Genomic DNA, 15,041 nt, shown 5'->3' with positions numbered 1-15,041 from the left:
GGTGTAAAATGTCAGCAGGAAAACAGTGTGCGGTGTAAAAGGTGAGGAGTGGGTTCATGTATGTTTTCAACAGTCAGGAGGCCCCAGGTATGAACAAACGGTCAGCCCTAGCACCCAATGTTGTACAAAAGGTCAGCATTTTGATAAGGCATGGTGTGAAGAGCCAACAGGAGAGAAGCGCATGATGTCAAAGGTCAGCAGAGGGGCCTTATGTTTAAAGGATCAGAAGTAGCATTATTTATTACTTAAAAGATCAACAATGAAAACACATCTAACCAAAATGACATATCATTTCGGGAAAATAACATTTGGAACATGTAGCCTTATAATAACACGATTAAGCCCTTATTAGGAAATCATTCGATAAGGTTTGTTCTACCTACACCTATGTTCAATTTTCTATACATATTGCACCGACCTTATTAGAACACCACTTTGCTTTAAAAGAATATGCAATATCCTGCACTTCATAGAAAAGACACATTCTGTACCGGTTCCAGTGTATGGATAGGTTTCAGTAAGAGACTCGGGGTTACAGCCAACACCGCCCTCTGGTGGCACTAGAACAACATCTCCCGTGTGCCTTTCAGACATCAAAGATGCCACCACTGCTGTGAAGTAGGGGATACACCACAGTTGCAAATGACGTGACATAGCTCTCTTCACCACTGCAAACACGGCACGCACCTGGGGTAATACAATAGCAGAACACTACATTTCTGTGCGCAAATCTTCCAATTATGAAAAAGAAATTTGAAGAGATAAGGGATGCGAATTATGGGATGTGAATTATGGGCGTTCAAGCATTTGTTTAAGTCTGTCCCTAAGTCTCATTTCAGTATGATGTAATATTGCAACACCGTTCATGCTAATGTTCAGTCTAGACAGACAGTAACTGCATGCATTGCAAGATGTCACAACAATTGCAACAAGGGCCTCATCTCAGTCATTCCAATGCTGAGCTCCGCCCTCTCTTCTTTGCGTTCCAGGAAGCCTCTTTCCACCCGGCACAGGGGCTTTCTGAAAGTTTTATCACTCATTTGGGCCAGCAGCGCACCCGCCAAAATTAGAGCTCGCTGCTGAAAGGGCAGGGAATGTTTGCTGAAAATGCATTTACCAACATGAAACTGCTGAAAGCTGCCTGGTTCACCATATCACGGCAGCATGTTAAATCCGAGCATGTTTTTTTTGTTTTGATAAAACGAATGCAGAAAGTGGGGATTTATTTTTATAAGCCACAAAAACCCAATATCACTGATGTTCTAGGAGTTTTCTCCTAGATTGTGAGGACACTGAGCCAGATGTATTAAGGCTTTTTGCATTCGCAAAAGGTCCAATTCGCAGACTTGAGCCATGTATCATTGCAAAAAGGGCTTTTGGTATGTACCGGACACACTGTAATTCTGTAACATGTTACCGAATTGCAATTATGGTTTGCCACTACATACCAAATCAGTATTTGGAAGGGGAGTGTTGCTCTATTGACCCCAGCAAGCATCATCCATGTGATTGCTGCGAATTGTAGGGGATCGTAATTTGTGACCTACCTCATTAATATTTATGACTGGGGCCCCCTATTTGGTGTGTTGCAGACCGACCTATTAATGCATAGGTCCGTATGCAAAATACAACACTGTTCACAAAAATTGTGGTTGCAAACTGCAACCAGTATTTTGTGACCAGTGCTTAGAACAACTGGCTCATTGATTCTTTATTCCTGCCTAGAACTGTATTTTTGGGAAGAGAATGTAGCCTAAAGGCTAGAGCGGTCGACCTCAAATCTGGGGAACCAGATTCGAGTCTCGGCAACGACCCTCAACATCCTGTGGTTCTGGGCAAATCACTTAATCTTCCCGTGCCAACCAAAAATGAATGTGTCCTCATGTAACAGCAACGGGGAAAAAAAAGTAAAGAGAAATACAATACTGGAAGTCCCACGCCTTTCAACCGCATGTAGCCACTGGTCCTTTGGTGGTTATCCCACCTAACATGTGCGCCTTTGACCCGCTTCACACGTGCTTCCGGTGACAGAACCGGCTGAGGATCTGCCGCAAGACACAAAGGCGTTTCCACGCTTTTTAATGAGGCAGAGTAACCGAGAGGAGACGGAAAAGTCAATGCTCTGTTATTGCCCCCTTCTGAATGAGGCACATACTTTGATGCAATATATAAAAGCATTTTTTCAATGTGTGTACAATTTAAAAAGAGTGCTAAGCTATATGTCAGTGAATGCCATCTAGATGCATTGTTTAATCAAAAGCTCTAATCGAAGTGTGGGAAAGGCCAACACCTGCTTGGTTGGCTCTGGCTACAATGGAATCTCTGTAACCTTTTACCACAAAACCTTTAAAAAAAGGACATCTTTTTAGCTTCATTCACATTCGATTTGTGAGTTAAAAGCACATTCCTAGCAGGAAGAGCATCAATATGGAAAGAAATGACAGTCAAATAGTAGGTGTATCAGTGTTTCACTTTAACAACTAATGTTTCTTAAGTCGCCAGTCCCATGATGCATAAATATGAAACACACCCATCGGATAGAACTGGAGAGCACATGCAGCAGTTTAAAGGATTAAAAGACTGAGGGCCTGACTCACAAAGTTATCTGTAAATTTAAGCTCAGCTGATACGCAGAAATAGCCTTTTTTAATGAGTGTGAAGCCACTTTTTTATTCACAATACACAATTTTACACTTGTGAAAAGAAGCTCACCTCACTCCCCCACAAACCTTACACACCCAACACAATCAATACACAAAATTACACACGTGACCACTAAAACACCACACCCCTCCCTGTCCTGCATACTCCTCAACACTCTCTCCCTCACTAAACAAGCCACCGAAATGGGGGATCTGCTACGGATCTGCTCTTCCTGACCAATACCTGTCTGACTCTCTTGTCTTCCCCAATCATTGCCACGGTAACCCTTCCCGCATACAAGATCGCAAGAGCAGGTTAAACAGACCCGGTGCCAGAATCACAAACATCTTCAAAGAATCCATCCAATGCTCCACCACCTAGGAAAGCACCCCCTGCAACGTGGAACACTTCACCTTCAAACTCCTCATCACTGCCTACTACACCATGAGTGGTACACTTGCCTATTGCCCTTCTGACCATGCTCCAACTTCGGCAGCACCATCACAGACTTCATCGCCCCATGATCCTCAAAGCCAGCATCTTCATCCTCCTAGGCGACCTCAACTACCACCTGGGGAACCACACTAATCCCAACACGACCTACCTCCCCAAGGACCTGTCCAACATCAGGCTCAACTAGTGAGTAAAAGGACCCATATACGCCGCACCACACTTACTGGACCCTATCTTCACCAGCTTCAGCAATATTACAGTAGACAAGCCTACACCGATCACCTAGTCGGATTACACCCTCATCCACTTAAGCATACCCGTCCCACATCACCGCAGGAACACCATCACCACATCTTCACGAGGGGACTGAAAAAAGATCACAGATACATCCTGATCATCAGAACTCCTCCACCACTAGCCACGACGCAACAACAAGCTCCTCGAATCAATCTCAAACTCCAACTCCTGGTTCACCACCTGTACATATACCCTTGCTCCGGTCAAAGCCACAAAAACCAGAACGCAAGCAAGGTGGTACACAGAAGACATCAGGCTAACCAAATATCACTGCAAGGAACTTGAATGCAGATGCAGACAAAGTCAGAATGACATGGACAAGAGTGCCTATGGATCTGTTCTGCATCGAGAGCAGCACCAATAGTGCCAAGGAAATCTTTGCCATAGTTACAAACACCTCAAGCAACAAGATCTACCAACATAATAATGTAAAATATTATAAACAATAACCACCCACCTCACTGACAACCACCTCCTCAAACACTCAATACGGAGTCAAGCCCAACTACAGGACAGAGACAACCCTCATCACTGCCATAAATGACATCCTGATGATCATGGATAGAGGTGACACCGCGGCCCTCATCCTACTCGATCTTTCCTCAGCCTTTGTCACTGTCCGCACCCAAACCTTATCCAACGACTTCACTAAGCCAACCTCCAAGTTCCCTCACCTCACTGGATTTGCTACTTCCTGACAGGCTGCACCCAGTTGGTCAGCCTGGCCCCCTTCGCCTCGGACGCTGGCAACCTCGTCTGCAGAGTTCCACAAGGATCCTCACTCAGTCCCACTCTGTTCAAGGCCTACATGACCCCCCCAACATCATCCACGATCACGGTATCAACATCATATCATATGCTGACAACACCCTGTTTATACTATTGCTGGCACTACATAAAAATACCTGGGTCAATTTCTCTGCCTACATAACCGAAGACACCAGATGGATAAAAAGCAACTGCCTAAAGCTCAACACAGATAAAAAGGAAGTAGTAATCTTTGGTAAAGGCACCTCGCTCTGGGACATCCCTCCCAGCAATCCATACAAAGAACCTCAGACTAGTAATCCGCAGCCAACTCACTATGACCGGCCAAGTAAACGCAGTCTCTACCACCTGCTTCCACACACTCAAGATGCTGAAGGAGATCTTTAAATGGCTCCCCACTAACACTCGCGGAACTGTAACTCAAGCCCTCATCACCAGTAAGCCGGATTACAGAAATTAACTCTGTGCTGAATGCTCAACTAACCAGAAGACTCCAGACCATACAAAACTAAACGGCCAGGCTCACCGTCAACCTCCCACCCCCCAATCACATCATCCCACATCTCAAAGAGCTCTACTGGCTCCCAATCCACAAACGAGCACTCTTCAAACCTCTCACGCGCACATACAAAGCATTACACAACACTGGACCCACCTAACCGCAGCCCTGGTTCTGCCCATTCAACTCCTGCTTCAGCGTCGGTATACCCTCCCAGGTGAGTTTTGTACTACATAAATACACATACCAAAATAATATTACCCTGATATTATGTCATCTTATTCAGGAATAGATTCCTCCCGGGGGTGGGGACAGAAAGTCTCATGTCTGGATGCCCAGGACAATCTGGCAAACAAACTTGTATGTTTATGGGTATGTACAAACTGATTCATTGTGTGTAATGAGAATTGATATTGTCATTTACACTCTTCCTTATTGTCAGAAGTAATATCTCACCCCCATCTTCGATTTAGAGGAAGCTGGTTTGGATAAATGTAATTAGGATCAGATAATTTATTTACTTCTATAGGAGGCAGCAGCTTTCGAGTACGTATTGCTGCAATCACCTAGGGAGGCCCTGATGGTATTGTTGTTACGTAAGGCAGGTTGTGCTCCCTCAGATCCATCTTCCTACTGAAAAAATGGTTATTCTGAATTTTGATTATACATTTTTTTGCAAGGTTTTGGCAAGTTGTATCTTTTCGGGCACTCCCCAATTTAATCCACTGGATCAAAATGGCTATGTGCCTGGGAGTAGCACACCCTTGAACATAGACAAACTCTACAGAATAATGGGGCTGTCCGCCTCTGGCTTGGCCTCACTCGGTCTGCTTGGTCCCTGACCTGGAAAAGGCATTTGACAACCTGTATTGGGAGTACTTGATCGCATGGCTGGCTAGATTTTATTTTGGGGAGTACATCATATGACTCCTTCAGTTGCTCTACATGAGCCTTACTGCAAGAGTCTGGAGGGTCTGCTAATATCTGCCCCTTTAAAGGTTCGGAGGGTACTCCGACAGGGGTGCCTCCTGTCCCCTTTACTTTTCGCACAAGCCATATAACTTCTGGCTGACAGATTAAGACCAGAGGGGTGCGCCTGGACATCCCGTTTGCAGACAGAACCCAAACCACATCTCTATATGCAATGATATTATGGTCTACATCAGAGACATCAAGAGTGATCACACGATCATAGCTCACACCCTTAAAGAGTATGGTCCTGCTTCCGGACTACAGGTCAATTGGTCAAACTCCTGCCTCCTGCCTCTTCCCTCTGTGCCCTGATATTATTCCGACCTGTTTTGATTTGGGAGATGGCCTGATTGCGTGGAAGGATATCTCCTATCACTATCTAGGGATTAGGATCAATCACACTGACTGGGAATCCCAAGACGAAAACCTCACCAGGGTAGTATCTAGTATTAGGGTGCAAGTAACTTTTTGGAGGATGTTTTCTTAATCGGTCATGGGGAGTATCACCTTGGCTAAAATGGTGATGCTGCCCGGCCTCCAGTACTACTTTGCCAACCTCCCCTGTCCCATCACAAAGACGTTCTTTCAAGACCTAGATGCTCAGCTTAGGAGAACTAATATGGAGCAGCGGCCAGCGTAGGATCGCTTTGGCCAAACAGAATCTCCATGCAAACCAGGATGAGCTGGTCGCTCCGAACTTTAAACATTTTAACCTGGCAGCGCAGCTCCAATGGATGAGCTGTTGCTTTTCGAGACATTCATAGTAAGAGAAATGCTCTAGTGGAGTCCCTCTGTGACTTGGAGGAATACGCAGACTGCTTTTCCGGGGCTCTAAGATTGTGTGCGGACTGCCCTAATTGTTGTACACGGTTCTGAGCTGCTTTATACTCAGCCAGCTTCTCATCAGGCATACAGTACCCTATGTTCCTGCAATAGCCTTGTTTCTCTTGCCCACGTACATCAGTCACCAACAGCTGTAGATCTGAGGTGTTGGGAGAATGTGTGCTTCACTTCACTGGGGGACTTGATTCAGGAAGGCCAGCTCCTTTCATATGAGGTGCTCCAAGAACAGTTTGACCAAGCGTAGTTCCTGACATATCGGCTCATGGTTAAGGAACTTAAGGCTAAATGTCACATTACAGGCACAGAACCCAAGACATATTGACTGGTGCAGGGGTCTCCAACCTTTTCTGTGCTGAGAGCTACTTATGTTCAATGAAACGCATTGGGCCCGATTCACAGAAGTAATCTGAGACAAAATCCTAACTTTATGACTTTTGGTATTCACAAAGGGCATTTAGGAGTAGTAAGGTTAGGATTTTGTCTCAGTTAAACTTAAGTTTTACTGAAGTTAAACTTAAGACCAAAACCTAAGTTTAACTGAGACAAAATCCTAACTTTACTACTCCTAAATGCCCTTTGTGAATACCGAAAGTCGTAAAGTTAGGATTTTGTCTCAGATTCCTTTTGTTAATCGGGCCCATTGAGATCTACTAATATTATCTGTGTTGTATAATTTTAAAAAAATGATATGTATAATAATTCAACCATGCAAATGCTTTCTACTTTAATAAGCTGGGCTGCACACAGGTGAGCTACTCAGAGGTAGCTGGAGAGCTACAGTAGCTCACGAGCTACTGGTTGAAGACCCCTGTGGTGCATACCTTATTTGTGTTGGGAACTGGCATGAAGCGAATTAGCAAGTTGTATGGAGCACTTCAGCAACACGTGCACTTAACATTCCAGCATCTGCGCGATATATGAGAAGCCGAGGTAGGCAGAGCACTACATGACAATAAGTAGGGGATTTGGTAAAATATCAACACACCACTTCATGAAATGGCAGGTTAAAATATACACACTTTAATATTTTACACTGGGCATGCTTCACCTTCGATAAAGCCAATAAAGCCTTTGCCTTTGCCACCACCTCCTATTACTTGCTGCACCGCACCTTTGATGAATTTCTATATCGTTATTGATTGTCTGTCTTTTGGCTGCCTGATGGTCTGCGGTTGTGGGCAAGTTGACTGTCGTAAATTGATTAGCTAACCTGAATTGCTGGGAGGTGTGCGCCCTTCGAATCTCTAAATGGCCCAGAAAGGACAAAGTGGCTGCCCGCTTTCTCTTCCTGACTTTAGTCCTAGTTAAAAAAGCAATCACTAGGAGATGGAAGGCTATAGTTCTCACCGCCATGTTTGTCACATGGCACCAGGCCACCCTTAAGTGGGATGAGGCTGAGAGGACAGCAGTATGCAGGGAAGAGTTTAGAGGCTTGACCAAGTGCCCAATTGTGGGAGATAGGGATAATCTGTTACACACTTTGAAAAGGGGATCAAGAAATGACACCCTACCATGGTAAACTCTTTAAACAGCTTTGGATAAGCTTCTGGGATTCTCAAATCTTCAGGTCCATAACAGAACTAAGTCAGAGTGTATTGATTGTCCGAGAATTCGCAAAGCATTAGTCAGTTACCCCACTAGTAATCTAGTCGCACTTCATTTTGCACTGCCACTTCTAATTCTCCTTCTCCCCCTCTTTTCTTTTTTTTTTCTTCTTGTTCTTGCTCCCCACCTTTCTGGTTGGCGAAGGTATTCAGACACTTGATTGCTCGAGCTGACTCATGTTATCCTATTTGCTTATCTGCAGATCGGTCTTTTCTTCATAGCTCACTTGGTCTTCAGAAACGCCAATAAATATGGGTTAAAAAATAAAGATTGCTGCTGATGGCTGGAACGAGAAGCAAACTCAGCTGGGGTGGTTACCTGTAGGCGCTTTGCTTCTTTCTGTGCTACATGGGCCTTGGGTAAAAGGGAGAGTTTATCTTCTTTCACTTCCGCCTGTAATGAGGCGTCTTACTTGGTTACCTAGCAGCCATCTTCTCAATTTGCCCCTCACTGAACAGAAACTGAGTTCCACTGTAGAGGAAAAAGAGGAGGCAGGTGTTGTATGGTCCTTAACAGGCTGGGACTGCAAAGGACGATGCTTACAGGCGGACTACGCCCCTGAATAGCTTACGTTTCCCAGACATCTGCTACCCTTTCCTGGGACAATATGAATCTGATTGAAATAAACTGGTTGTCAGATACTGGATTGCATGGCTTAATGTATTCACACTTGCTGGGTTTATCATATCGGCTGTATAGGGCCAAGAAACTTAACTCCAGACTGAGAGGCACTGTGTAAAGAGGCTATCAGGCAAAGAGGCTGCTGGGAACAGTGCCCAGTTGCAGAGCACCTACGCCCAGCTCTTGACTCCTGTTCCTAGAGGTGAAATCCACCACTCAAGTGGTAGCAAAGAGGCAAGCAGTAAATGCCTTATGTGGATCAGCTGCTGCAAGAGGTCAGTGAGTACTGTGATATGACTACCCAGACTGAGTGAAGAAGAGGGACATCAGGTAAGAGAAAATCTCCAGAGAAAAAGATAGGGCAGGGACTGAGTGTAGAAGGCTGCTGAGCTCGCCAGAAGTCAGTTCTGATGCACACTGATCACTTATGCAGGTGAATGTGCTACTAGGCTTCCAAAGCTCTACTGAGCAGCTATAGAAATAGTCCTTGGTCCCTGGACGGGGTAGTAATATGGGACAGCCTGTACGCAGGAGTAGCGGCAATTACTAAAAGTCTCTGAAAACAATCATTATTTTAACAGTTGTCTGTGCTAGACAAGAAACTCAAAACAAATACCTTTCCCAGGCCTTTGCTGTTTATAATGATATTCCCAAATAAAGCTCACCTATTGCACTGTGGATGTCTTTCACAATCATCTTCAGGTGCTCATCTGCAGTTAGCACTTCCATTTTTGTTTCGATGGGGGCAGTAAGTCCTTTCACCGCAGTTTCCAACACAAGGGGGCCTAGATCTTCAAAAGGGCTTTCAATGTCTTTCTGCGGTCTGTCCTCAGTCCTGTGCAACAACTGATCCTCAATGTCCTGCTCCACTGCCTGGTCAATAACACTCAGGTCCTCTATTAGGGGCATTGTGGACAGGCTGTGCCTCATTCCCTGCTTGTTGATTCTGTTATTCTCTTGGACGGATGTGATACAATGTAAACTCTGGGAGGACTTCAGACGGTGGCCAGCTGGCATGGGCCGCAGTAGTTCCTGGGTGCTGCGTGACAGGGCAGAGATGTTAGAAGTCTTTGGTGGATCCGTGGAAGTCTTGCTTATGACAGGGTAAAGTTTGCAGTAGATTCGGTATTGCAGGTTCCTCAGAAGTTGGGAAACAGGGTGATCGTGGAAGCTTTTACAAAAAACAAACACATTTGTTAAAATAATGAAAGTGACAATACAGGTGCAGACACAAATTCAACTATTGAGTTTATAATTACATGCACAGTTAGGTATCTGCGTACTGTAACAATTCGAGTTTTTGTACTTCTTGCATCTAATGTTTATGATAGTAGTAAGGATACTGAAGAACAAGTTAATTACCTACGGTAATTCTCATTCTGGTGGATAGTCTAACCGCAGATTCTTTGCCTTAGAATATCCTCCACTTGCCAGAATGGATCTGGAGATTTTGAAGCAGGGCTCCCAAGCACTGATGGGTGCAGTTGTGTCGCTCTGCTGCAGGGACTCTAAACTGGCCTGGAGGTGATGAAGTGGAGCCGCATATAAGTACCCTGGCGGTATCAGTTTCATGTATTTTCCTTTCCCACTCTCTCATACGTGGACAGCGAACAATTGTTGATACCAGTGAACCAGAAAATACATCCATGGTCAGTCGAGTGAAAACTCCAGAAAGTACTAGGGCCCTTCTTTACCTCAGGCATTCACAGCCTGAAATGTCTACATTCAAACAGAATGCTTCAAGACCTTCTTTACCTCAAGCATTCACAGCCTGAAATGTCTACATTCAAAAAGAATGCTTCAAGGCCTATTCATTAGTTCTTTTCAAACACCATGTTGTTGGAAACTGTAGTTCAATGCAAAGAAGATCCTGACTTAACAACAAAAGAGGTTTCTATCAATACATGCAACAAGGTATATCCTTGCATAGGCGAATTACAGGTACCAGGCTGTGATGGTGCTGATCTTGTAGACTCTTCTTTTTTTTTTTTTTAACACACTTTATTGATGACTTTAACAGTTCTGAAATGCAATAGTCATCCTACAGAGGCAGTCTTTTGTTTTCATATTAATAACATTATACATACTATTCATAATTACTATAAGTGTCATTTCTTGAACGATAAAATCGAAGCTAGTGATCTCCAGTAGCGACGCTAATATCGAAACAGTAGGATCTGACAATATAAAACGACAATATAAGACAATTATATTCCAATCAACAAGGAAACCCCATTAAACATACCCTCCCTCCCTCCCTAGCCCACCCGCTCCCCACTCCTGGTCAGTCGTATTTTGGTTTCTCTAAGTATCAATCTGTGGCGTCATGATATAGAACTCAAAGGATAGCAGTGCCCTCGGGTTAGCAAATCTGTGTTTGGGTCTCAAAACCTCTAGTTAAAGGGTCATATAGGAATCCTGTGTGCTAATGGGTTGAGATATTCTGTGGGGGTAGTAGATCGAGTAATTCTAGCTTAAGCAGCATAGCCTCCCAGTCCATCGAGATGGGCTGTTTCCTTAGCCCCCTATCCTCTTCCCTGCGAAGACCTGCACCCTCCGCCCTCCCCCACTGAATCATGTCAGTCTGCCACGTGGATACCGCAGGACTCCTAGGAGACTTCCATCGCATGGTAAGAGCTCTAACTGCCAAGATAAGGGCCAGGTCTACAAACCGTAGCTGTACTTTCTGCACTTTTGTGCGTCTGCGGAGGCCTGCGAGACAATATAATGCGTCGTCCGGGATAGGGAGTCTTGTGACTGCACTCAAGGCGTCTCGGACTCCTACCCAATAGTCACTAAGGCAGGGACAGGACCATAGCATATGGAGGAAGTCTGCCTCATCCCCCCTACAGCGGGGGCAATGATGCAGGGATTCTGGAAATATACGATGAATCCTCTCCGGGGTAAGGTATGCTCTATGGAGGATCATCATCTGTATAAACTTCAGTCTTGCGTTACGTGATACTTTTTTGGGGTGTTCGACCACACAGTCCCAGGCTTTATCCGTAAGTTCACTATTGGAATCCTCGGACCAACGTGCCCTAAGGGCCGTGAGTGTAACTGCTGCATGTGTACAACCATCTGACCAGGTGTCCCCCATTCCCCATATAATACAGGAGATGTACTAGATTATGTTGTGGGGGTTCATTCCTCTGTGGGGCCCAGGCGCGTTTAATATAGTGGGACACAGTAGCGTGTAGTAAATATAAGCGTGGTGGTGCACCTGTATACTGCCGGAAAAGATCGTGGTCTAACAGAGTACCATCGCCAAAGAAAGCCCCGACGTCGTCTACTCCAGCGTCCGCCCAGTCCCGCAATCTGGTTTTAGTGAGTCTACCTTGTGGTGTGGGAATCCCCAAGAAGGGAATGTTCGGTGCGTAAGGGGTGGCTGGGGAGGTGTATGACAACGCCCTTCTCCAGCACCGTAGAGCTGTCGTCAATAGAGGAGGGCTATCCGCAGGGATTTTTGCCCTAGGCAATAGTAAGAAGTGCAGTTCCCCCCGGTCTAATGTATGGGGTGTAGATCCGATCTCCTGCAGATTTTTCCCGGCACTCCAGTACGAAAACCACTGGAGCTGACTAGCGTAGTAATAGGCCCTAAAGTCGGGGACTCCCAGACCACCACTTCGGGTGTTCAGTTGAAGCCTCCGCAGGCTCATTCGTCTGCGACCTGCGCCCCAGATGAGATTTACCAGTATAGTATTAAGTGTTTTAAAAATGGACAGTGGGAGGACGACGGGCAAATTTACAAAGTAATATAATAGGCGGGGTAATATAACCATCTTCGAGATGGCGACTCTACCCATCACCGATATAGGTAGCGATGACCAGAAGTCCACACTGGCGCGCAGGGACGTTATTGCTCGCCCAATGTTACCGTCAATTTGATCCGTCTGCGTTCTGTATACATGTATGCCCAAATATTTAAAGGTGGTGGGGGCCACTGGTAGTGTGTAGTCACCAAACTGCAGAGTGTTGTGGTCTAGTGTTTCCCGGAAGAAATAGGCGGCAGATTTCTCAGGGTTGATAGCCAGACCTGAAAGGCGTTCAAAGTTGGCAAACATCTCGGGAAGAGGGTTATTGACTGCCGTCAGATCTCGTAAATACAGTAGTATGTCATCTGCGTAAATGGATAGCAAGTGGTCTGTACCGTTAATGGGGATGCCGATTTGGTCCGCCGAGCCTCTGAGCGCAATAGCCAGGGGCTCCAGCGCGAGCACAAACAGCAGCGGAGACAGTGGGCATCCCTGTCTGGTGCCCCTATAAATAGAATATTGCTCGGAGATGTAACTGCCAGTGCGTGCTCTGGCTGTAGGGGATGTATATAATAGGCGAACCCATTTGAGATATGTGTCCGGTAACCCAAACCGCTGCAATGTCGCAAACATAAAGTCCCAAGAAAGGGAATCAAAGGCCTGCTGGAGGTCTAATGCTATGCAGCCCGCAAACTGGTACGCAGGCGGAGCAGCTGTCATTACGTGGTGTAACCGTCTAGTATTAAGGGATGTGCTGCAGTTTGGTAGAAACCCGCATTGGTCCTCATGTATGAGTTTATTAAGGTGTGGTTGTATACGATTAGCGAGGGCCTTACTTAGAATTTTATATTCCGTAGCTAGCAAGGAGAGGGGTCTGTAATTAGACATCTCTAAACCATCCCTACCCGGTTTGGGTATCGATGTGACCAGTGCTTGCATGGTGGAATGTGGAAGGTGACCAGTTTCAAAGGCAAGTTTGTATACTGATTCTAGTGTGGATACTATGGTCTCTTGGAATGTATGGTAAAATTCCACTGGTAGTCCATCCATCCCTGGTGCTTTATTGCGATGCAGGCCCTTAATCGCATCTCGGATTTCTTGTTGGGTTATGGGGCCATCTATGGCTTTTTGTACAGTTTCAGGGAATTTCGGGAAGGGGAGATCTTGTAGGAACTCCGTTATCAAGGAGTCCTCCACAGGGATGGGTGGTGCGTAGAGCGTTCTAAGATGTGCATAAAAGGCAGTGTTTATTTCTTTTTGTGTATTGACTATATGTCCGGTGGGTGTACATATTTTGGTTATGATTGGTGTATCCGGTCTGTCCCGAACTATGCGGGCGAGCAGAGCACCCGACCTATCCGCCTCCGCGTGTTTTCTCTGTAGGAATGCTTTGTGGTCTATTGTCCGTAGTGTCTCCAGTGCGTCCGCATGATCAATATGGGCAGATTGTAGTGCTACTTTTTTATCGGGGTCTGTCACTGCCTCATGTTCAAGTGTGTTCAGTCGTCGTTCGATGTTCAAAAGTCGTTGGTGTGTCTCCTGCCTGGCCCCCACTAACCGTCCTATCGACGACCCACGTACCACCACCTTCAAGGCATCCCATTCTATCAGATTAGCTGATCTTGTAGACTCTTCAATAAGGAAACAGCCTAACATTCCGGTGGCAGAGGTACAAAGACCTTTGAAACACGACAAAATAATTGTTCAATGCTTTGATTTACCTTTGCAAACACAAGGAGATGATGGACGGAGCACTGAAACTTTTCAGACACTCACCCCAGTTACAGAACTGGGTTGAATCCGTCATCATTCTTTAGCTCACTTCGCCAGCTCATTTCGGACCCAGCCATATGCAAACCAGCCTTGACACTGTGCCTCATGGGAATAGTCCAGCCCGAACTGCCAAGCCAGGTCTTCCCTGAACCGGAAACAAACATCCTGGGACCGGTTTCTGGCTAACACCCTTCATCATCCAGGCTAGCTTGAATCCAGTGGCAAAGTGAGCAAGGGACCTACGTCTGGGCATACCCTGCCGACTTAGGGTGAACAAAGCAAACACAAGGAGATGATGGACGGAGCGCTGACACTTTTCAGACACTCACCCCCAGTCACAGATCTGGGTTGAATCCATCATCATTCTTTAGCTGACTTCGCCACCTCATTTCGGACTCAGCCATATGCAAATCAGTCTTGACCCTGTGCCTCATGGGAACAGTCCAGCCGAACTGCCAAGCCAGGTCTTCCCTGAACCGGAAACAAGCATCCTGGGACCGGTATCTGGGTAACACCCTTCATCATCCAGGCTAGCTTGAATCCAGTGGCAAAGTGAGCAAGGGACCCACGTCTGGGCATACCCTGCCAATTTAGGGCAAACAAAGCAAACACAAGGAGATGATGGACGGAGCGCTGAAACTTTTCAGACACTCACCCCCATCATCCCCTTTGGTATTGCTTTATTCGCCCTAGGTTGGCAGGGTATGCCCAGACGTGGGTCCCTTGCTCACTTTGCCACTGGATTCAAGATAGCCTGGCTGATGAGGGTTATGAACCCGAAACCGGTCCCAGGATGCTTGTTTCCAGTCCAG

At 45.9% G+C, this 15,041-nt stretch overlaps 1 protein-coding gene across 1 annotated transcript in view; it reads right to left on the bottom strand.

The window, feature by feature from the left end:
- VPS9D1 (VPS9 domain containing 1) overlaps positions 1-15,041 on the bottom strand; it is a 436,405-nt gene that overhangs the window by 181,341 nt on the left and 240,023 nt on the right. The window contains exon 10 of the mRNA XM_085640133.1: positions 9,367-9,872. Coding sequence (XP_085496259.1) covers positions 9,367-9,872 — 506 coding nt within the window. The remainder of the gene's footprint in view (positions 1-9,366; positions 9,873-15,041) is intronic.

The sequence above is a fragment of the Triturus cristatus genome, chromosome 12, assembly GCF_964204655.1.
Source record: "Triturus cristatus chromosome 12, aTriCri1.1, whole genome shotgun sequence".
In the NCBI taxonomy this organism is placed as follows: domain Eukaryota; kingdom Metazoa; phylum Chordata; class Amphibia; order Caudata; family Salamandridae; genus Triturus; species Triturus cristatus.
This window is presented reverse-complemented; position numbering and strand designations above follow the sequence as displayed.